The sequence below is a fragment of the Pogoniulus pusillus genome, chromosome 31 (assembly GCF_015220805.1).
Source record: "Pogoniulus pusillus isolate bPogPus1 chromosome 31, bPogPus1.pri, whole genome shotgun sequence".
Classification (NCBI taxonomy): Eukaryota; Metazoa; Chordata; class Aves; order Piciformes; family Lybiidae; genus Pogoniulus; species Pogoniulus pusillus.
This window is the reverse complement of record NC_087294.1, coordinates 10067248-10091464: the sequence shown is the minus strand read 5'-3', so window position 1 is coordinate 10091464 and position 24217 is coordinate 10067248. Positions and strand designations below refer to the sequence as shown.

Here is a 24217-nt window from a genome sequence, read left to right as displayed (position 1 = left end):
AATGGCATCCTGACTTGTATTAGAAATGCTGTGGCCAGCAGGAGTAAGGAGGTGATTGTCTCCTAACACTCAGCTCTGGTGAGGTCACACCTTGAGTATTGTGTTCATTTTGGGGGATGTTGAGGTGCTGGAGTCAGTGCAGAGGAGGGCAAGGAAGCAAATGAAAGGGGCTGGAGAATAAATCTTATGACGACAAACCAAAGGAGCTGGGGCTGTTTAGTTTGAAAAAGAGAAGGCTGAGGGGGGACCTCACTGCTGTCTACAGCTACCTGAAAGGATGTTGTGGAGAGGTTGTTGCTGGTGTCTTCTCACAGGTATTTAGTGATAGAACAAGAGAGAATGGCCTCAAGCTGTGACTGGGTAGGTTTAGACTGAATATTAAGAAAAACATCTTCACAGCAAGAGTGGTCAAGCATTGGAATGGGCTGCCCAGGGAGGTGGTTGAGTCACCAGCCCTGGATGCGTTGGAAAGTCGTTTGGATGTGGTGCCTGGGGGTATGGTTTAGGGTGCACCTTGCAGAATAGGGCTATCAATTGGACTTGGTGATGCTGAGGGTCTTTTCCAACTTGATTATTTCTGTGCTCGGCTCAGAAGTAAAACTTTATCTGGATCAGTAAGCTACTGCTCCTTCAGTGCAGGACACAGTCACGTGTTTTTAATGTTATAAGAGCAAATAAAGTGAGATCATGTGCTTAGTGAGGAGTAGTATCTGCACTCCAGCTGACAGTGTCAGTCTCAATTACATGCTCAAAGCAATGTCGCTGTGTGGCTGCTGAGAGAGCCAGCATGCTTTCAAAGAATGCTTTTCTTTTTCTCTTTAAACAACGAGCCCTTTATTTATCTGCTAATAAATGTTTATCTACTGATCATTCCAACAAAACCTATTAACCTTCTAAGAAAAAAAAAGAAAGACCCATGTTCTTTTATGGGAGCAATATAGATAATTCTTTGTAGAGGCTTGCAGAGTACTTCAGGGTACACTTGCTCAGCAGTAACCAAGAATTTGACGTCATTTATGATTTGCAGTGACCCTGGTGTCTGAACTTCCTTTGTGCTGCCCTGTGGCAGCTTAGTGAATCCAGAAGTCAAAGTCTAGTGTGCGTTGTGTTGAGAAATAGAATTACTTTGGCATCAACTCTGGCACCTCCAGCTTCCAACTTTCCTGAGACCGGGAAGCCACAGAGATCCTATCGCTTCTGCTACACCATCCTCAGTCCAGAGTAACTGATTATGCAAATGCCCCCTCATTAAAAAATGTGTCTGTTTTCTGAGGAGTATTTCCTAGGTCACTGAATTCTGACACATACTTTACTGTATGTAAAGTTTCTTTTATGAGCTGAGCATGCTCTGTGTTACAAACTATTAAACTCTGATGAATAAGAATTCTTCTCAAGTCTTGTTTAGCTGAAGCCTAAATTATTTCATGAGCAGTTAATACCTAATTCTGCATCAGCACTGTCCTTTAGACTTCGTAGCTGCCCAATTTTTCTCCCAAAGGCACAGAGCTATCAACTCATTTCAGCCCCCTCTTCTTTTTTTCATTGCTAGGCTAACCAGACCTGTCTTTGGTGGGCTGCAGTGAGTCTATTGCTTCTCCTTGGCACCCCAGTTGTTCTTTGCACCTTTCCCAGGCTGAACCGTACTTGAACATTAGTCACTGGGATTGTGCACAATTTCCACTCACCTCCTGTATGTAGGAGGTGGATAACCTCACAAGCAGTGCAGTATACTGGTTTGAAACAGACAGAGCCTGGATTTCAAAAGAATTATAAACTACAACAATCTTTAATGTTGGCTGTAAAGTGCCACTGAAAGAAGCTCTACTAAGAAATGAAAGGAAGAATAACTTGTGTATAACAAAGACAGCGTGTGTCCCATCAGAGCACGAACATCAATGAACTTTGTTTTTTCGGTGAAGGCTGTTTTGACTGTCCGGGGTCTAGTAGAGCTGCTCTTTCTCTCGCTTGGCAAGTTCCACCGGCACCAGCTTCTCTCTGCGCTGGCTCGCCCAGCACAAGGGGCTCTTCCCGTACTTCCTAGGGAATCACAAACAAAGGCCACACAGTTTTACCATCGAACACCGCTGGCAGGGCGCTCTCCCGGCCGCTCACTCCAAGAACACACAGCACGACGGCTGGGCGTACCGCGCCGGGCTACCGGAACGTCCCCGGGATGCTCCGGAGACCGCGGCGCTTCCCCGCCTCACCGCGCGGGGGCGCCCGCCGCCGGCAGCACGATACGCAGGGCCCGGCGCCTCTGGCTCCCCCTGCTGGCCAGGCTCCCCGCGCCGGGCTCGGCTGCTGTCGCCTGAGCCGCTCCGGCTGCGGGGCGGTTGTCCGGCTGCCTGCGGAGGAGGGCGGAAAGGGCGCCCGGTGGGAGAGCGCACAGGCTGCAGCGGAAAGGGCCATTGCGCAGCCCGTAACGCTGACCTCTGCCAGGGACGGCCTGGGGGCCTGGGCTGCGCAGCTAGTTCGGCGCTTGCAGCAGAGCGGTAATTGCTCTTAATTAACCCATAAACAATCTCCTTCAAGCCAGGCTGCCTTGCATGTTACGGTTTAGAATGTGTGTTTTCGAGTGTTCAAAAATCCCCAAACCAACACAGCCTGGCCCATCACAAGAGTTTTTTGGAGTTTCTTTCTCTGGAGACTTTCATGACCCATCCGGATGCATTCCTGTGTGACCTGCGTTAGATTCTATGCTCCTGCTCTGGCAGGGGGCTTGGACTCAATGATCTCTGGAGGTCCCTTCCAACCCCTAACATCCTGTGAGCCTGTGAAGTGGGGATATAAATTCATGGTGAAAAACCTTTTGCAGTGAGTCTACAGAGACGTGGAACTTAGTAAATGCACCCAAAAATGCCCTATCTAGAAGAGCTATCAAAATGCATATGGAGCCTTGAAGCACTGGAGATAGATCCCCACTACAGTCCTTTTTCTGCATGTGAAACAAGACAGATAGCTCTAAGTGTAGGAACACAGTTTCCCTCCTGTCTGGGAACACCAGCCAGCAAAAGTGCTGGGAAAACAGATCTAGCTGCAGGCATTCCTCACAGGGATGCTGGAAACCACCATCCCTTTAGGACCAGTCCTTCAGCGTCACCAAAACGTGTTCTTGGCCACTGAAATCAATGTGCACACTGAAGCCTTGAGAAAACCTGATTTTTCCAGAGAGAAATTAGCAGTTTCCTTTTCTGTTTGCATGCAGCAATGAAAGGTTTTGTCCCTCTGGCACCCGGAGTCACACGTTTGGTACTTACCGTTTCGCTAGTTCCATGGATATTTGCTCCAAAGAGCATCCTTTGGTCTCTGGTATAAACACAATGACAAAAGCCAGGGATGCTAGGCTCATTATTGTGTAAATGAAGCACACCCAGGACAAGCCAATGAGCTCTACAAAGGAAGAAAACATCTCTTATTTAATTTTCAGGTACTCTAAATTTTCCAATGATGTATTTGTTTATAGAATGCAGCCCCTAATGCACAGGAGAATTCAGGAAGAAGTTACCCTGTTATTTTTGACCCATTTATTTGTGCCTGGCCATAATTTGGAAAAGAAGAGTGGGTTTGCTTTTTTGAGCACTCCTTATGAAAGAAAATTGATGAGCCCACATTGACCCATCTAGCGTGGACCTATTGGGTTGTGTGTTTTGCTTGTGGTCACGCTGGATGAAAACAGGAAGAAGCCATTGCTCCTTGTTTGTGCAGAGGCACTTGATGATCACAGGTGCCTTGAATTTTCACCCATGCCTGGTTTTGTTAAACATTCTTCCATGGAGCAAAACTGAGTATTTTCCACACTGTTGCAACTGTCTATGACTAAATCCAGCCCCTGTCAATTTCCAGCATTGCCTCTGCAAGTCATGGAACTTGGGCTACAAAGACATCCAAGACAGCCAAGGACAGGTGGTTTTGTGACAACCTACACTCCAGGAGCAGAGAGATCCTCAGGCTGAGGGATGGACTCTGTAACCCCTTGAAAGTAAAGCAGATACAAACCCAACAGGCTGCTGCAGCTCACTTGGCCCTTTTCCCTGCTAAAACTAAGCCAGACAGTCGAGACATTTGACAGTTGTGTCATGAGCTAGAAATTGCAGCTGAAGCTGCTAATTTAGGTGATATCCTCTGCATCAAATACCTAGGTGCAGGTGCTGCTGGCTGCCATGACCTCCACGTATTCATTTGAAGACAAAATTTCCACTTCTGCCTGTCTGCCATGGACTAGGACACATATTGGCTTGTAGTTACACTTTCATAAATGCAGATTAGACCCAGCTAAGCCAAAGGAGTTACTGTGGCTTTAGATTCATTGAAACATAGGTGAGAACAGTGGCTGGGTGTGCATGAACAAGTGGCCAGAAGGAACAGGGAGGTGATCATCCCCCTGTACTCAGCACTGGTGAGTCCACACCTCCAGTGCTGTGTTCAGCTCTGGGCCACTCAATACAAGCAGGATATTGTGGTTCTGGAGCATGTCCAGAAAAGGGCAACAAGGCTGGTGAAGAGCCTGGAGCACATGGAGGAGCATCTGAGGGAGCCGGGGTTGTTCAGTCTAGAGCAGAGGAGGCTGAGGGGAGACATCATTGCTCTCTACAACTACCTGAAGGGAGGTTGGAGCGAGGAGGGGGCAGCCTCTTCTCCTTGGTGTCAAGTGACAGGACTAGAGGAAATGGCTTCAAGCTATGCCAGGGGAGGTTCAGGCTGGATGCTAGGAAATATTTCTTCACAGAGAGGGTTCTCAAACACTGGAATGGTCTGCCTAGGGCAGCAGTGGAGTCCCCATCCCTGGAGGTTTTTAAGCAGCCTGTGGAGCTGGCACTTATGGACATGGTTTAGGACTGACCCTAAGCTGGGTAGAGGGTTGGACTGCATGATCGTTGAGGTCTCTTCCATCTGAATGTTTTCTGTGATTCTGCACTGCTGCATGGTAGGAGGAGGAGACATTCAGGTGAAACAATTGATAACTGTATCAGGAACAGTGTGGCCAGCAGAAGTGGAGAAGTGACTGTGCCCCTGGTGAAGCCACATCTCAAATATTATGTTCAGTTTTTGCCCCCTCACTACAAGAAGGACACTGAGTTACTGGAGTGTGTCCAGAGAGGCCAACGAAGCTGGTGAAGAGCCTAGAGACCATGGCCTGTCCTGTGATCTCACTGGGGATGATGTCCTATGAGGTCTGATTGAGGGAATGGGTTATTCAGCATGGTAAAGAGCAGGCTGAGAGAAGACCTTACTGCTGTTCACAACTACCTGAAGTGAGGTTGAGGGGGAAAGTGGAGGGCTCTTTCTTCTCCCACTTAACTAGAGGAAATGGCCTCAGTTTGTGCCAGGGAAAATTTCTTCACTGATAGGGTTATAAATCATTGGAACAGGCTGCCCAGGGAAGTGACTAAGTCACCATCCCTGGAGATATTTAAAGCCTATAGATGTGGTACTTAGTGACGTGGTTTAGCAGTGGACTTGGCAGTGCTAGATGAACAGTTGGACTCAAAGATCCTAAAGATCTTTTCCAACATAAACATTCTATGATCCTATGACTTTGATTGCCTGCTTCTATGGAAAGTGATACAGCATTAAAGGGAACATTGTATTTCTTTTCCCTTATATATTTTGGTTTCCAGCAGCTATTTTCCTCAGAATAAGCTAAAAAGCCTAAAATTTGCAAAACTTTTAGTGAAACACAATTAGAAAAAAAATGTTTGCCAGTCATTGAATTTCAGCATCAGTATTTAACTTTTCCCCTCGTTTGTGCCTTTGTGTGGTGCTCTACTTTCACACCTTAAAGCATGAAACATATTTAACTTGTGAAGACACCTTTTTTTTCTGAAGAAGAATTTCTCAGCCAGGAGAATCCTGTGAAAAGGAATTGTTTCAGTGGGACTGTCCTTTGAAATGTTTGGTCAGAACAGAGCAGGATTTCCATTGACTTCAGAAGATGCATGACTAAATCTCAAATATATGTACTAAGGCAATGCTGTTTTTTAAGAGATGTAGTTCACAGCCTGTGGAGCTGATGTGCAAGATGTTCTGATAGGCATCATCCTGAGGCTTTAGTTACTAGCACAAACTCAGAAAGATGTGGTGGAAATGATGAAGTAACAAACAGCACCTAAATGGACCTCTTAATTTGGCTCCTGGAGCATCATAGCTGCAGTTTTAGCAGTGTTGTTTGTATGGGAAATATTTTGTCCACTAGGGGAATATTATGAGCTTGGAAGGAAAAAGAGAAATCTTACCAGTTACAGTCAAAAATGTCAAGGAGATGAGGAGATTTATACCCCAGTTCATGCTAGATGTCAAAGCCATGGCCCGACCTCTGATCCCACCAGGGAAAATTTCACTCAGGACCAGCCAGGACACTGAAATAAATAATAATTAGAATTAGAAGATATTGTCTTCAGAACAGTGACTTCCCTTCCTGCAAATTTAGGTAGTCCATGAACTCAGGTGAGGCCACCTGAAAGAATAAGGTCATTTTTAGGGACAGTAGGGTTGTAGGGGTGCAAGCCCTAGAGGACCACCCATGGTCTTCAAACAGCATGTGCAGCAGTCAGCATCAGCCCAGAGGCATCATCCCTTCCCTGGATCTGCCAGAGCACATGGAACTGGGGAAGTGAGCTCTGCCTGCACATCTGTGTATGAAAGGGAGCTCTGACTAAATAACTCTCAAGTGACATAACACTAATGGAAGTAGGGCAGCAAACCAAAGTAATCCTCAGCCTCGCAGAGGCCCTATGTGTCTGTGTCACCTTATAAATCAACCTGCCACTCTGAAGTGTATTTGCTATTCCAGCTCTCTGCTTCATATAACTGAGATTGCTGAGGTACAAATGAAGAGAGAGGGCCTGATTTTTGGCTCCTTCATATCACACCACACCACAGGTGATCTAAGTGCTGATGTTGCTAGCCCACAAAAACAAATTCAGACATAAAGAGCTGGCTTTGTAACCACTTTGACAGCAAGAGAGAGAGTTTCAAAAGGGGAAAAAAAACCAGCAGCACATTTCTGTATGATTGCTGGCTATTAGGGGGAAAAAAATAACAATAACAGGAACATTAACAATAATATTATTTTTAAAACCCAAACAACCAAACAAAAAAATCCAAACAAAAACCTGGCACCTTCCTTTTGTTCTAATAAGACACATTAGCAAGGGGCTGCTGTGCAAAGAGGTTGTGGGTTAGCAGATGACCAGCACAAAAATAGAGAGGTATACATGGGTGAAGTGTCTTCAGGCTCTCAGACATGGCCTTTAAGAATTGCTCCTGTGGGATGTTGTTTCTGCAAAATGACAGATGGGAGCTTCCCTAAGACACTTGCATTGGGCAGTCTTAAAGTCAGGTTTTAGAAAGAGGTTCCTCTATGTACAAGTGTGTGTCGTGCTGCAGCATCCCTTGTGATAGTTGTAGGATCCCTGTGTGACTGGTAAAGGTAGAAAAGAAAATGTGCTCTAGAAGGCTAACTAAAAAGGGAAAAAAACCAAAACAACAAACAAACCAACCACCCCCCCCTACCAGCACAAACCCAAACCCTGAGTCTTCAGTTACCACAGCAGATTTGAGCACACTCCAGATGTCTTTGTACCACAGATTTGGATTAAATAAAGTTTCATGGAGCTGGCCCAGATTTTTAATGTATTTTTTCTTTTTTTTTTTTTAAAGGAAGATAAAAAAAATAAAACAAAACAAAAAAAAATCAACCAAAACCCAAACAAAAAATCCAAAACAAACTCTTAACTCCCCCCAGTGGGAGTGATCTGGCAGAGTGGTGATTTAGTTCTGAAGAATCAAGACCACACTGCACAACAGCCTAACAATGTTCTTATAGTCAAGTGGCACTTAGTCCTATCACAGCTGCTGCGTCTAACAGCAGCCACAGAGAGGCTTTTTTTCTCTTCCTGACTTGGATCACAGCAGAGTTTAATACACTCACTGCTGGCAAGGCAAACATTGCTCTGAAGAAATGCCCTGGGTGTGTTCCGTGGAGTGTCTGCACACGACGGGGGAGCAAAGGAGAAGGGAACTGGCATCCCGAGCAGATGCTTTCCCCTGTGTGGGATAACTGCCTACTTTACCCTGGGACAGGGAGACAAGTTGATTTAGCACACTTCAGGACCAAGGTCACTTGCAATCAGCAGGAGTTTGTGTTAAGTGAAGATCTGTGAAGCTGGCTTGCCAACCGCCAAGGGAGTGAGTCTTGTGAAGATAAGACAGCCCTGTTTTGGCTAAAACTGATGAAACAAGGCTAAAATAACAGAAACACCTAACTTCAAAACAGGCTTGGAAGGCCAGAGTGCCCAAGCAAAGCCCTTTGCCTAGTTAACTGCAGTGTTAATATGAAAGTTCACATCCCTTGCTATGCTCATGAGCCAAGCTGAGTACATGCTAAACACATATAACTGTATTACTCGACTCTCCACCCAAGCCATGCTAGAAGTCACCTAGAAGAAAGGGACAGCTGAGGCTGGGGTATAAAACCCAGGGGAGGAATATCTCTCAGGGGCAGCAGCTGCAACAAGTGTGTGCATGGGCACTGGCACCAGCATCAGGAGCAGAAGGTGCAGAAAGACCAGTGGCAAGAGGCGCAGCAGCAGTTGGGAGGGAAGGAGAGAGAGGAGGACAGGCTGTTCTCCTTTTCCTGCACCTAAGACAGGGACACCTTTCTTGGCAAGAATTGCACCTTCAATGTTGGGCTTAGCTTTTGGTGCATTACCATTGTATGTTAGCCTATTGAAAATGTTTGTGTCTCTGACTTTATCTGATGTTGCCCAGGATTTGCTGCTCCTGAGATCAATCATCTTGCATTTTATCACCCCGAATCCCAATTCTGTTGTACCTGTTGCTTTAATAAATTAAACAATTTGATTGTTGTAACTTTTTGAACCCGTGCCAGTGCAAGTCCTTACTGGGGCACTGGAAAGAGAGAGGCAAATGTTCCTTTTGACAAATAGTTCCAGTAAGAGTCTTGGACTCTGAGGCAGACTTCAGGCTCTTACCTGTAACACGACACCCTGCCAGGCCAGCTAGCCCTGCACCTGGGCAAAACCAGGCCCTGGCAATGCACACAGATCTCATGATTGTGTTTTGCCACTCCTCAGCAGTCACAGTTGATAAAATACGTCATGAAAAGAAGTGCTAGCCAAACTCCAAAGCAGCCACTAAGTGAGATGCAAAGGAGTGAGTGGCGCATGTGAAACCCTTGGAGTTTGTTCCCACAGGGTAGCCTGGCAACCAGCACCAGAAGTTGGCTGGAAAAGTGATTATACACCGAGACTGGCAAAAGGGCTGTTCACAGTCACCTTAGGCAGAATTAAAATCACATTTGAAAGAGTTCAAGCCTGCTTTCTGCCCAACATAAAGCACATACCAAGAATAAACTTTTTTTTCTGTGGGTGCTAGAGTCTGCAGTTGCTTCTTCTAGAATATCCTTGCATTTGAGCAACTTGGCAGTGGCTACCTAGAGAGACACAAAGCGAGGAGGAACTAGTCCTGTGCACTGACACAGCAGTCCTGCCAGGCTGGGTGAACTCTGCTATGCAAGCTTCAGCAGCCTCACAGGCACTAGTGGACAGCTTATACCACAGCTGAAACATGCAGCACCGCAGCAGCTCCAGTACTGTGCATTTTCCAAGGGCAAACTGGCCCTTTCAGGCTAACTGTGATTTGTCTGGAGGATTGGAACATACTGTCTTCCTGTTAAGAAACCAAAATACAGATCTGCATCATCTACACCAGTGCTTAGTTACTCTTCCTTCTACTAGTTATTTCATTCAGACAGATCCCACTGACACACCAGATCTGTTCTTCATGTCTGCTAATGGTAGCTGCTTCCTCTGGCACAGCCCTGACCTCTGCTTAGCTGGCAAGGAGTGGATAGGCTTATTCCCCACGGAGAAAGAGCAGTTGTAGAAATCTGATCTGTGTTACAGTATGTTTATCCCTTTCCTCAAGCTGAACCAATGACAACGATTGATTCTTCGCTTTTAGCACCTCCCTGGGCTAGTTTTCACTATGTGTATCTTTGCCAAAAAGCAGCAGCTGCAGTAGGTGCAGTGAGGACGTGGCTTTCTCTTGGAGAGGCAGCAGCGAGGTTTGGGCTCCCGTTCAAAATGACTGCTGCTACCTTGTGTGCTGTTTGCACACAGCGCTGCAGAAATTTAACCTGCGCGCTCCCAAAGTCGCTGCAAAGTCAGCTCCATGCTCTGCTTTCACCAGCCTAAGCAGTGGCGTTTTGCAGGTGAGGTCCTTGAAAAGAGGGCCCAAATAACCTCTTTCTCATCTCTCTGCTGTGCTATCTAACATAATTTCGTGAAGGGGAGCATCTCGTCCTTTTCTACTCTGCCCTAGTGAGGCTCCACATAGAATATTGCTCTCCAGTTCAAGGGGGACAGGGATCTGCTTGAGAGTCCAAGGGAGGGCTGCAAGGATGATGAAGGGACTGGAGCACTGCCTTATGAGGAATGGCTGAGAGACCTGGGCCTGTTTAGTCTGGAGAGGAGAAGACTGAGCAGGGAATCTGACACACGTATATGAGTATCTGAGGACTGCGTGTCAAGAAGGAAGAGGCAGCCTCTGCTCACTCACACCCTGTGATAGGACAAGGGGCAGTGGATATAAACTACAGCACAGGAAGTTCCATCTCGATATGAGGAAGAACTTCTTTACTGTAAGGGTCACAGAGCACTGGAATAGGCTCCCAATAGAGATTGTGGACTCTCCTTCTCTGGAGACTTCCAAGGCCGTTCTAGAAGCATTTCTGTGTGACCTGCACTAGATTATGGTCCTGCTCTGGCAGGGGAGTTGGACTCAAAGGTCTCCAGAGGTCTCCCTTCCAACCTCTGACATCCTGTGGTGCTGTGAAAGGATACTGTGGTAGTAACCACACTGCACACACTCAATATATTTCAAGTGTCTGCTCCAGCCACCTTTGGCTGGTGTTTGTGGAATGAATGGGAAAAGAGCTACTGCTCTCCAGGCCAGGTGTGGGTAAGAGAGGAGGCTAAGGACTCAGCTCGAATCTCTCTCAGATTAAAAGCTGTGGGATTTGTTCTTGTGGTAGCTGCATGCACTAACTCACCTTTGCTGACCTGCAGCATGTTGCATGCTGACAACAGTTAGGAAAAATTGTACAGTTGAATGGTCTTTCATTATGGTACAATCTGGAGAAAAGGACACCCACTGCAATGCAGAAGAAAACGTTGCATTGAATCACAAAAAGCTTAACTGTTTCATTAAGTATCCAGGAACAAAATGCCCTGACATTCCTTGCCCACACAGGGCAAAGAGGATCCAGGCATAAAAGCAACCTTTTGACCAGCCTGGTGCCATTCACCTCTTAACAATGTCACAGGAGCTGTAAAAGCAGAAAACAAAGTAATGATGGACAATTTCAGCTGCTTCCATTAGGGCTGAATAAATTGCATAATGGAGCACAGTACTGGGACTGCATTTTACATACCGTAGATGATGGATCCTTTCAGCACTTTGCCTGCTACTTAATGAGATTTTAAAAGTCAAATCTTACTTCTCTGCTGAGCAGGGGTGGTTCAAGATAAAACTGTCACAAAGATCCTCTCTTACATTCACAGATTCACAGAAACATTTAGGTTGGAAAAGACCCTCAGGATCACCAAGTCCAACCAGTAACCCTACTCTACAAGGTTCACTCTAAATGATATCCCCAAGCACCACATCCAAGCAACTTTTAAACACATTCAGGGCTGGTGACTCAACCACCTCCCTGGGCAGCCCATTCCAATGCCTGACCACTCTGGCTATGGAGATGTTTTCCCTAATATCCTGTCTAAACCTACACAGTGGCAGCTTGAGTCCATTTTCTCTTGTTCTGTCACCTATGAGAAGAGACCAGCAACAACCTCTCCACAGCCTCTTTCAGGTAGCTGTAGACAGCCATGAGGTCTCTCCCTCAGCCTCCTCTTTTCCAAACTAAGCAGCCCCAGCTCCTTCCATCAGAGTGTTATTTGCTGTAACATTCCAAATTCAGTATTCTCATAGAAATGGACAAGCCAAGAGCCTACCACATTTTGTTTTGAAAGGAGAGCAATATTAGAATAAGCCTGCTTTCTGTATAGAAATTAAAAGCACAATTAGGGTAAATGCTTCAATGGCTTTGTGGAGAAATGTTCAATTACCTGATCAGAGGCTTAAAATAAAATAAAATTAAAATGCAATAAAATAAAATGAAAATTAACAGTTCAGCACAGATAACATACTGGATAAGAAGCCTGATAGAAATAGAGTTGTGCCTTCTATAAACGTGTCCAAAGAAAGGAACCACAGTCTAATTGTTGAAAAGTTACTTTCAATAACATTATCAGGCAGACAGGTATTTTGAGAATCTGCTGGCCAAGAGGATGAGGCCAGGGATGGAGGAGGTGACACATGCCACCACTGAAGAAAATGTTCCATGAGGACCGCGGTATCACAGGATGTCAGGGGCTGGAAGTGACCTCCAAAGATCATTCAGTCCAACCCCCCTGCAGAGCAGGATCTCTAGACCATATCACACAGGAACACGTCCAGGTGGGGTTTGACTATCTCCAGAGAGGGAGACTCCACAACTCCCCTGGGCAGCCTGTTCCAGTGTTCTGTCACTCTCACAGTAAAGAATTTCCTCCTCAGGTTTACATGAAACTTCCTATGCCTCAACTTCCACCCATTGCCCCTTTTCCTGTCATTGAGCATTACCGAGTAGAGCCTGGCTCCATCCACTTGGCACTCATCCTTTACACCTTTATTAAACATGAATGAGGTCAGCCCTCCATCTCCTCCTCTCCCAGCTAAAGAGCTCCAGCTCCCTCAGTCTCTCGTAAGAGAGATGTTCCATTCCCTTAATCATCTTTGTGATGCATGAAGGGATCACTCTGGTAGACTTCTGTACCAAGCTACTGTCTGGAACTAGGATTAAGCTAAGTAATCTCATCTGGAAAATGAAAAGGAGGGGTATGTACAGTGTCTCAAGGAAGGGTTGTCTAGTTTTTGCTGAGAAAAAAACATGTCTCCTTGAAAGAGCTAAGGAGCATAGGAATCAAATTGAATGAGCTACCATGCTTTTTGGTTGCAAAGATCTTCAGTGAACTGCCGTGGGATAGATAAGAAGGTATTCATAAAGGCAGGTGAGCACACATGCAGAACATACTGATGGTACAAAATGAGTTGAGGCAACAAGAAGGATCATAAAGAATATAAAAAGGACCTCAAAGTACTGAATACTTTGGGAAAATGACCCATAAATTCCATGCAAATAACGTGCAGAGAGAAAATCAGCCACCAGTACACACACACGAGGACCTCAGCACTGCGTGGAACAGAAGTGCTCGAGCTTCCTTGGGCAGCTCTGAGGCATCATCAGTTCCCACAAGGAAGAGGTTATGGATGCTAACAGAGGCTTGGTAATTGTTAGGAAGGGAGCACTCAATGTGCCACCAGTCATGCCTGTTGTGCCTCTCTGTTGTGCTGCATGAAGGTTGGGTCAACTCAGTTTAGATGATCACAGGATCACAGGATGTTAGGGGTTGGAAGGGACCCAAGGAGATCATTGAGTCCAACCCCCCTGCCAGAGCAGGACAATCCTATCTAGCACAGATCACAGAGGAACACATCCAGACAGGCCTTGAAAGGCTCCAGAGAAGGAGACCCCACAATCTCTCTGGGAAGCCTGTGCCAGTGCTCTGTGACCCTTACAGTAAAGAAGTGTTGAGGCAGAACCTCTTTTGCTGCAATTTACACCCATTGCTCCTTGTCCTAAATGATGTACAGAGGAGAGAAACAGTTGAAGTGGAACAGTGAGACAGGACACTTTCATTGCATTTTTAAAGACATGAACCAAGAAAATCCAAGTGAAGTTATTAGAGACAGCAGGTAGGCAGGACAAGAGGATTTTTCAGACTGTTTCAACTCATTTTCACGAGATGCTCCAGGTGTGAAAAATACCAACAGGTTACAACAACTAAATGCTGATTGTTAAAACATCATTTTTCCTTATAAGCAGAAAAAAGATCCATCAAGAACTATTGTTCATGACAGTAAAAATAAATTCCCAACACTTGAAGTTCCCTGAACTACAGATAGGCAGAAGGACACACTCTGCATGTTGTGTGAGCCTTTTCTCGGGTGCTTTCCCTTAGGATCTGCTGCTGGCTGTTGTTGGAGGCAGGGTAAAAGATTGAGCAGCCCTTTTGTTTGAGCCAAAATGTCAGACTTAATGAGCTTCATCTTTAGGCCATAAGCAGAGAGATGTCTCAAACTTTTATGTAGTTTCTTCCTTACATTATAGCTGTGCACTAAATAGAAGAATTTACAGCTATGCAGCATTTTTTTTTTTTGATAGCAGACATCAGAGATGCAGAAAAATCTGAGAAATACTGTGAGCTTGGGGGTACTCAATATTCAAGTGAGGTACATGAATGAAAAATGTCCTTGCTGTGACCTTACTCCTGCCAGGAGGGAGAAGCAAGTTGGAAGCTGCTCAGCAAGTCTCACTAATGAAATATTAGATTCCCTTGGTATTCCTTTGCTGCTTAGCATTTTGTTTTTCCTTTTCCTATACCTGTATTGTGTGAGATCAAATTCTTTATGGTGAGATTTAGAAAGCAGCCCTTGCAATACTTAAAATAATTCAAGTTTCTGAGGCATAAACTCTGGAAAGAGATTAAATGGACTTAGAGCTTAGGAGGGAAGTAAGCAGAAGTATGTAAGACTTTGAAAGAGTGGACTGGGTTGTTAGGAACATAAGGTCCAGAGGAAGATAAGGGTAAGATTATCCCACCAGTAATGCAGGCAGACTATCTAAGAATGTGTGACAGATTTTCAGTGTTGGGGAAGGATGCAAGCAAGCCAGCATGAAACTGCCATGAGAGGAAGTCAAAAGACCTGGCTAGTGATTGGCTTTGCCAAGACCAGATTTTCCCCATGTTTATGCAAACAGAATTTTCATAAGCTGGGCATTAATACAAATAGCCAGATGGCAAACTACTTCTCATTGAAGGCTAGTTTCAGTTCTGGTTTGCCTTGATTTCCAGGGGCACATTGCAGGGGATCACACAAGGCTTTGTGGCTTACTTGGTGAGGTGCGTACCTGTGAGGGTACACAGCACTGGGGCAGAGCTGGAATCTGGGGCAAGGAGGGGGACCTGCACCCTTGCAACACTGCTCGCAGCACCCACACAATGTAACTCACACAAAGGCTTTGCAGCAGCTCCAGTGAAGCAGAGTCCCCAGCTGGTAGTCTGGCAGAAGTAAGGAATGCTTAGTTTGCAGAGGGGGAGTCAATTTGTCCTTTTCGAGAGCAAGCAAAAGAGATATGGTGCACAAAAAGTGGGCTGAAATTATGACCATGGTTTTGTGCAAGAGGCCAAAGCAGATGATTTTCACTGATGTTAAAATCAATGACTCTGCTTAATGAAAGCTGTTTGGCTCTCTGGCTCTGCTCCATAATACAAGCCAGCTCAAAATTAGTAACTAGTGAATACAGAGCAAATGAGCAGCTGTATTGCTTTGGAGAGTATGTAAGCTGCCAGCAGAATGCCAACCTGCCAAGGGTCAAATCAATCCCTGTGTGTGCACATTAGAAGGAACGGAAATGCTCTGTTGTGGAGCCGTGGGGAGTCAGGAGAAGCCTCAGCTAGTCTGCCCCTGACTGCACCCTGATCACTGTGAGGCAAGGAAATATGCAGCTCCTTCTGCAGCTTCCAAGGCAGTTCTCTCTGAGCCTTTGATGGTCTAGAAGGAGCTGATGTGGGGTAGCAGATCTTGCATTTCTTTTGTTCTGTGACACTGCATTTCTGTTTCTAGTGGTTAATCTCTCAGGCTGACTCCTTGAAGTACCATATGTTAGGACAACTGGGATGTAATCTTTTCTCTCTGATGCTGTATCAGGGTATCTAAAATTTGTTGTACCATTTGCATCACTCTCTAGTAGACAGGCTGAACACTCACATGTGCTTTTTTAAAGAGGCTTGCAGCACACCATGGAAATCACACTTCCCTCATGCCTCCTCCGTGGAAATCACACTTCACTCATGCCTCCTCCAGTTTACTTCAGAGCAGCAAGAGGGTTTTCTGGGGAGAGACTTGTGAGACCAATGAACTCTCTCCTTCCCCTGTTTTTTGGGCCACTTCAGATGTACCTTTGATTTTCCCCAGCCACTTTCCTCCTTATCCTTCTCACCACTGTGAGTCTGCACTTTAACAATTATTTTTATTTTTTCTTTTGCTGTTGGAATTTTCATCTCTGCAAATGTGGGGAAAAATGTAATGCCTGGTATGGATTTTCCTTTTTCATATAAGCTATTCAGTATACCCTTAAATCTGTTTTCAGACATCTTTGATTACTGTGTCCATTTTCACTTTGAAAGAAGAACTTTATTATAAACAGTGATTCCCATCTGAAGGATTACTGGGCAAGAAGTGATAGATATAAACCAAATAATGATAGAATTGCCTTAGTTAATGTGATTTATGGTCCATCTTGCCCAATAACAGCACTCAGCAGCAAATATATCAGTAGGTTATATCCTAGCTTTACTCTGGGCAGGTAGGTAATGGTCTTTATTGCTTTTCAGATCCCCTAATAGAAGTTGATTTGAACAGATGTATGAGATGACAATTCTGTTTGCTATTGGATTTCACAGCCATTGTCTCTCTTTCCCTCATCTCTTTTTATGTTGACACTCAAACTGTCCTGTTGAGACAGCAATTTGCAGGGCAAGCAGAAAGGAAAGAAGAGAGAGAAAAAGAAAAGAAAAAGGAAAAGGAAAAGGAAAAGGAAGAAAAAAGGAAAAGGGAAAGGGAAAGAGAAAGGAAAATGAAGAAAAAGAAAAAGGAAAGTAAAAAGAAAATTTAAAAAAAAGAAAAAGAAAAAGGGAAAAGGAAAAGAAAAAGGGAAATAAAAATAAAAATAAAACCCCAAAAATAAAAGAAAAAGAGAAAAAGAAAAAGGGAAAAGGAAAAGAAAAATGAAAAATGAAAAAAAATAAAAAGGGGAAATAAAAAGGAAAAGAAAAATGAAAAATGAAAAAATAAAAAGAAGGGGAAATAAAAATAAAAATTAAAAACAAAAAAGGAAAAGGAAAATGAAAGCGAAAGGAAAAAATAAAAAGAAAGAGAAAAAGAAAAAGAAAAAAATGAAAAGGAAAAAATTTTAAAAAAAGGGGAAAAAAAGGAAAAGAAAAAGGAAAATGAAGAAGAAAGAAAAGAAGGGAAAAGGAAAAGGAAAGGAAAAAAGAAAAAGGGAAAAAAAAGAAAAAGGAAAAAGAAAAAAGAGAAAAATAAATAAATTAAAAGAGAAATGAAAAATGAAAAATAAAAGAAAAAGACCAAACAAATAAACCCCCCCACAAACCAACAGACCCCCCAGACTTCCAAGGGGAAATGTGCTTATTATAATAAATCACATATTGCCATTAAAAAAAAAAAGGCCTTTTAATTAAAACTTGAAATGTGTACTACTGTTTGAAGGTGTTTATGTATTCAGAATATCGAATCCAGGATAATCCTCCAAGGCATCTGCAGAGGAATGACTTTAGAAGCCAGAGGCTCTAATTCGCCAGGAAGTTGTGCATGAGTTAGTTTAGCTTATCACATAGTTCAGTTCTATAAAGTTTGGAAAGGAGAAATTACCCAGATAGGTGGAGTAAATGAACCTGGTTTTAGAGTATCCAAGGGCTAATGTTAGTCCTTGGGGGAGTGCATAACAGAAGGGAGCTGATGTGACACAGCAACTAGGGGCAATTTAAACCTTTGCTATTGCAAAATAGATATTTCACAGAATCATAGAATTAATCAGGTTGGAAAAGACCTTCAAGATCATCAAGTCCAACCTATTACTCAACACCACCTAGTCAACTAAACCATGGTGCCAAGTGCCACATCCAGTCTCTTTTTAAACACTTCCTAGGACAGTGACTCCACCACCTCCCTGGGCAGCGCATTCCAACGCCAATCACTCTATGAAGAATGTTTCCCCTAACATCCAGCCTAAACCTGTCCCGGTGCAGCTTGAGACTGTGTCTCCTGGTTGCCATATTTGTGTATATGCTTTACAAAACTCCCAGTGGAAAGCCTAAGAAGCCTTTTACAAAAGTGATCTAGTGAGAGGCTTGCAGTGATCTATTTTTAAAGTCCCTTTCTGGTCACAACTGCTTATGCTTTGCTCTGGCTTCTGCTGTAGAGAGTCAGCCAGGAGGAAGGTGTGAAGACTGGGTGCACCTGCTACAGAATGCTGGTTAGTTCTCATCCTTTTAGAAGAGTTTTATGCACTTAGGGTTGATTTTCAAAGGCAACAGAACAGAGAGAGTGATTTGCCATTGGAATGGGCTGCCCAGGGAGGTGGTGAAGTTGCCATCCCTAGAGGTGTTCAAGAAAAGCCTGGCTGAGGCACTTAGTGCCATGGTTTAGTTGATTGGCTAGGGCTGGGTGCTAGGCTGGCCTGGATGATCTGAAGGTATTTTCCAACCTTGTTGACTCTATGATTTTATGATTCTATTAATGACCTGCTGTATGCCCTTCCTGGCTTTCCTCTCAGAGCTTGCTGTGCCAAACTCAGAAACAGACTCCTGACTCCAGGCACTGAGCTACCCTCTGGCCATGCTCTCAGCCCTTTGGCTACCAGTCTTCACCTTCCTCAGCAGTAAGTTGCATGCTTGCACATTTTCACCTTTCACCATTTGAATTGCAAAGGATTAATGAACTTGATAAATACTAGGAGTGTCACATTCAAAGCACATGGAGGCATGCATTAAAAGATGATCCAGTACAATGATCAGTGCTGGGAACCTTGTTATAAAATAAAGAATCCAAGACAAATTTTTTATTAACTAAAATGGGACTTTCTGTACTGATCTGCAGCGAAACATGCACATATCTAAGGTTTATTATCCTGGTTCAGATCCAACAGAGCATTTAAGCATTTGCTTACTTTCAAGTGCTTGATTTAATCCCAACTCCCATGTCTTTTTCCAGAGTAAACCACAAAACAATGTAAAATTGTGCTGCTCATTTATCTGAAATTGAAGGCCAGGCCAAGCTAGTGCAAAGCTCTACAGCTTACAGTACTTCAAAAGACAGGAACAACCAACAAAATCCATGGAATGTCAGAATTTCCACACTGACAGATCTCTTTCCCATAAAGTTTTCCATTTTCTGATAGAGTATTTGGTGGTTAACATTAAGTCAAAGAGTATTTTGGGCAGAGAAAAAGCAGCCCTATGCAGTCAGGACCATAGTGGTGGTAAGAGATCTGACCTCTGTAAGCAAGTCTTTGGGCTGTCCCATGTCATACATGAAAAGAGATGTTCTGGGATTTGTTACAGATCCATTTAGTGACTGAGGTGAAAGGGAAAAGGTTCTACATTAGGTGGGCTAATGAATCATGCTTTAACTCAGGTAGCCAGGTAAGCTAAGCATCACAGGAGCAAAGTCAAAGGGACTAAATTTGCCTCCAGTGTAATTCTCTGGATTCTGGCTTGCTTAATTCATTAAGAGAAGTGAAGAAAGGTCCCCACAGACTACAGAAGACTGTGTGAGAGGCACAGTGATGCATTGGAAAAGGGACTTATTCCCTTCCTCACTGCCATGGGTTTTACTTTTCTTGTGAATCCTTGAGCTTTCTTCCACCCTCCTTGATTGTTTTTGCTTGATCCTTCTTCCATCATCCCCACAGTCCAGGATACTGGTTTAAAAATGCATTTAAATTACTTCACCAATAGACAATCAGATATAAAGAAAACAATTAGATTTTACCTGGGATTAGAATAGAACAGAATTGGAATAGAATCGAAGATAATGCAGAATGGAATGGAATGGGATAGCATAGGATGGAATGGAATAGGATGGAATGGAATGGGATGGAATAGAATCAGAATCATAGAGTCAGCCAGGTTGGAAGAGACCTCCAAGATCATCCAGGCCAACCTATCCCCCAGCCCTATCCAGTCAACCAGACCATGGCACTAAGTGCCTCAGCCAGGCTTTTCTTGAACACCTCCAGGGATGGTGACTCCACCACCTCCCTGGGCAGCCCATTCCAATGCCAATAATTCTCTCTGTGAAGAACTTCTTCCTAACATCCAGCCTATACCTCCTCTGGTACAACTTGAGACTGTGTCCCCTTGTTCTGTTGCTGGTTGCCTGGGAGAAGAGACCAACCCCTACCTGGCTACAGCCTCCCTTCAGGTAGTTGTAGAGAGCAATGAGGTCACCCCTGAGCCAAATAGAATAGAAAAGAAAGAATAAATAGTTGAATTGAAAGCAGCCTACAGTAAGTAGCACACCCTGTTCAGCTGCCTGACCACCAAAATGTAAAGCATGTTATGTATGGAATATTATCACCCAGTCTGATTTAGCCCCTCTTAGATGGGGAGAATATTTCCCTTTGCTGATTATCTGAGTAATCTGGCTCCCACATCAGTTACATTTTCAAACATGTTGAAACATCTGTTCCATTTTAGGTATAAATTAGCTAAGTTTTAAAGCATTCATCCAAGCTGATAAAAATTGACTCTAATATATTCAATATGGCAAACCACAAGGATCATTTAGTTCCAACCCCCTTACCATGCCCAGGAACACCCTACCCTAGATCAGGCTGCCCGCAGCCTCATCCAGCCTGGCCTTAAACACCTCCAGGGATGGGGCCTCAACCACCTCCCTGGGCAACCCATTCCAGCCTCTCACCACTCTCATGCTCAACAACTTCCTCCTCACATCCAGCCTGAACCTACCCACCTCCAGCTTTGCTCCATTCCCCCTAGTCCTGTCACTCCCTGACAGCCTAAAAAGTCCCTCCCAAGCCTCTTTTGTAGGCCCCCTTCAGATCCTGGAAGGCCACAAGAAGGTCACCTGGGAGCCTCCTCTTCTCCAGACTGAAGAGCCCAAACTCTTTCAGTCTGTTCTCATAGCAGAGCTGCTGCAGCCCTCTGAGCATCCCAGTCGCCCTACTCTGGACATGCTCCAGCATCTCCACATCCTTCTTGTACTCCAGGTGGGGTCTCAGCAAAGTGGAGTAGAGGGAGAGAATCACCTCCCTCGACCTACTGGCCAAACTTCTCCTGATGCAGCCCAGGATCTGGTTGGCTTTCTGGGCTCATGCTGACCTTCTTGTCTGCCAGCACCCCAAGTCCCTCTTCTCAGGGCTGTTCTCCAGCCAGTCACTGCCCAGTCTGTATTTGTGCTTGAGATTGCCTCAATCCAGCTACAGGACCTTGCACTTGGTCTTGTTGAACCTCATGAAGTTGGCTTGTGCCCACCTGTCCAGCCTGTCTAGGCATCCCTGCCCTCCAGCATGTCTGCTGCACCACACAGCTTGGTGTCATCAGCAAACTTGCTGAGGGTGCACTCAATGCCTCTTTCCACATCACCAACAAAGATGTTGAACAAGACTGGCCCCAGGACTGATCCCTGATGGACTTTCCTTGTCACTGGCCTCCACTTGGCCATGGACCCACTGACAGCCGCTGTTTGGGTGTGGCCATCAAGCCAGTTCTTTATCAATCTCATGGTCCACCCATCAAACCCATGTGTCACCAGTTTGGAGACGAGAATGTGGTGTGGAACAGTGTCAAAGACCTTGCTCAGGTCTAGGTGGCAGCCAGAGAAAGATTTCTTTTAGGCTCTGCAGGCATTTTTCCGTGGTGAGAGCAGCTGATCCTCATTTGACCTTTCTAATATACAAAGGTAACTAAAGACAAAGATGCACATCAAGTAAATCTCCTTAGCTAACAGCCAGCTTGAAACGCCTCTGCAAACATCTCTGGAGAGACAGTGTGTGCTGTTCTGGGATGTGATGCAACACTGCTTTGTTGCACCTACAGAATGCCCTCATCATTGTGTGAAATTGAGTGTGAAGGAGCAGCTGAACTGCAGTTCATCAAACGTCATTCCTCCAAAACAGAGCAGCAGAAAAACTCCTTTTTTCTTTACCGAAGGTCAGTGATGGAAATACAGAACACTCCAGAAGCAAAAAAAACACAACAAGGTTACCAAGCAGATGCTTGCTAGTCCTGTGAATTTTTTCATAACACAAAAAGAAAATGGCTTGTAGAAGCATAGAATCAGTCAGGGTTGGAAAAGACCACAAGGATTATCTAGCTCCAACCCTCCTGCCATGCCCAGGGACACCCTAGCCTAGATCAACCTGGCCAGAGCCTCAGCCAGCCTGGCCTTAAACACCCCCAGGGATGGGGCCTCAACCACCTCCCTGAGCAACCCATTCCAGGCTCTCACCACTCTCATGGTGAAGAACTTCTTCCTCACGTCCAGCCTGAACCTACCCACCTCTAGCTTTGCTCCGTAAATGTGTTGAGTGGCAGGAAGTAGGAAAGCCAAACTCATGGACAGGCAGATTTGTTTTCCAAAGTAAGACTGCAGAGATGTGCATCTTGGGAAGGACAAAATAATTAAAATACGAAAGTCATAGAATCATAGAATCATAGAATCAACCAGGTTGGAAGAGACCTCCAAGATCATCCAGTCCAACCTAGCACCCAGCCCTATCCAGTCAACCAGACCATGGCACTAAGTGCCTCATCCAGGCTTTTCTTGAAGACCTCAAGGGACAGTGCCTCCACCACCTCCCTGGGCAGCCCATTCCAATGCCAATCACTCTCTCTGTCACGAACTTCCTCCTAACATCCAGCCTATACTTTCCCCAGCACAACTTGAGACTGTGTCCCCTTGTTCTATTGCTGGTTGCCTGGGAGAAGAGGCCACCCCCCACCTGGCTACAATGTCCCTTCAGGTAGTTGTAGACAGCAATGAGGCCACCCCTGAGCCTCCTCTTCTCTAGGCTAAACAACCCGATGTTGAAGGTGACATATGACATACAAATCATAACCTTGCATCCCTACCCAGTCTATTTAACCACAACAGATCCTTTGCAGATTCCAACAATCTCTTGATTCTCTGACCCTTGTACTTTATGTACATTGTGAGTTTTAACTGAATAGTGTACTTTTAAAGGCAGGGACATATTTTGGATGTGCTTAACTGCAATTCAAAATACCTGTATCTCTCCTAGCCCTGGGATTCACATGCTGCACAAATGTATTCAAGTGCCTCACCATGGCTTTATCAAATGTGATTTCAACATGCTGGAGCTGAGGCAGTGCCTCGATCTTTCCTATTTACTGCTTGAAAGCAGTTGTGATCTTGGTCAAGAAAGAGCTCAGAAAATAAGCTCAGGTCTCAAAGACTTCTCAGATTAGCTGGGCAGAGACACCTCAGTGTCTGTAGCCCTCAAAGAGCTAGATGCCATTACTGTTAACTTCATATGTTAGGCCAATTCAAATGATCAGCCGGGTCCGCAGGAAAGTAGCTTTCAACAGGAGCCCAAGCCTCAATGTGTGCCTCTGCCTTGAGGGTCATTAGCTGTGTGTTCCAAATATCCAAGTAACAGCTCAAAGAACATTTCCTTTTCAGGGCTGCAGCCCTGGTCTTGAACCTGTGTAATTGAAAGCAGAATTCAGCCCCAAGATGGTGTGCAAGGGCGGGAATAAGGCTTCAATAACACAGTTGGGCTTGCTGCCCTGGCAATGAATGCTCATCTCACACTGCTCTCCCAGTGAGTAATGTTTAAAATAAATACTGCAGGGGAGTTGCTGTTAGTGCAATTGTTGGGTCTTATTCTTGTGGAAAGCTTTTTATCATAATAGTGCAGCAGGAGTATGGTGTGTTTGCAAGGCAAGTTTGAGCCAGGGCACAAGAGCATGTGAAGTCAGTTAATAAATAATGGGCTCTATGCATGTGGGTTCTGCAGTGTGGCTTTAAAAATCAACCCCTTCAAAGTACAATATGATGCAAGTGCTATTGAAACAAAACCAAACCAAACAAAGGAAGGATTTCGTTGCTAATACCTGGGAATGGCAGACTGTTCTCCTCTGGAGCAAGTGTGATGGTAGCTGCAGCAGTACCTTGTTTGCATAGTGACACACCTTTGTGTCCAGCACAGGCAGTGGTGTTGACACTTTGTTTGTCCATGAGCTATGACACCTCGAATGTCTTTTGTGTATCTGAAGACTGTTACATAGTCAGAGTACCAAATCCTAAGTGGGACTCAGGCATGCTGGCATTTCATGGATTCAATAGTGTCATACCATACAGAGGTCTAGGGGGTTATGAGTTAGCACCAGCAAATGCCTACGTGGTAACCTTCCTAATGTAAGGATGCGGTAGCCAAGGCAAGGGAAAGAAGATGGCCAGGGGC

General features: G+C 44.8%; 1 protein-coding gene across 2 annotated transcripts in view; it reads right to left on the bottom strand.

Moving 5' to 3' along the window:
* Positions 1 to 1756: 1756 nt before the first annotated feature.
* Positions 1757 to 24217, bottom strand: part of SLC2A12 (solute carrier family 2 member 12) — a 34582-nt gene continuing 12121 nt past the window's right edge. For both annotated transcript variants that reach the window (XM_064169145.1, XM_064169146.1), the window contains exons 3-5: positions 6234 to 6356; positions 3258 to 3390; positions 1757 to 2037 (exon numbers count right to left, since the gene is read on the bottom strand). In XM_064169145.1, coding sequence (XP_064025215.1) covers positions 1941 to 2037; positions 3258 to 3390; positions 6234 to 6356 — 353 coding nt within the window. In that variant the 3' untranslated portion in view covers positions 1757 to 1940. The remainder of the gene's footprint in view (positions 2038 to 3257; positions 3391 to 6233; positions 6357 to 24217) is intronic.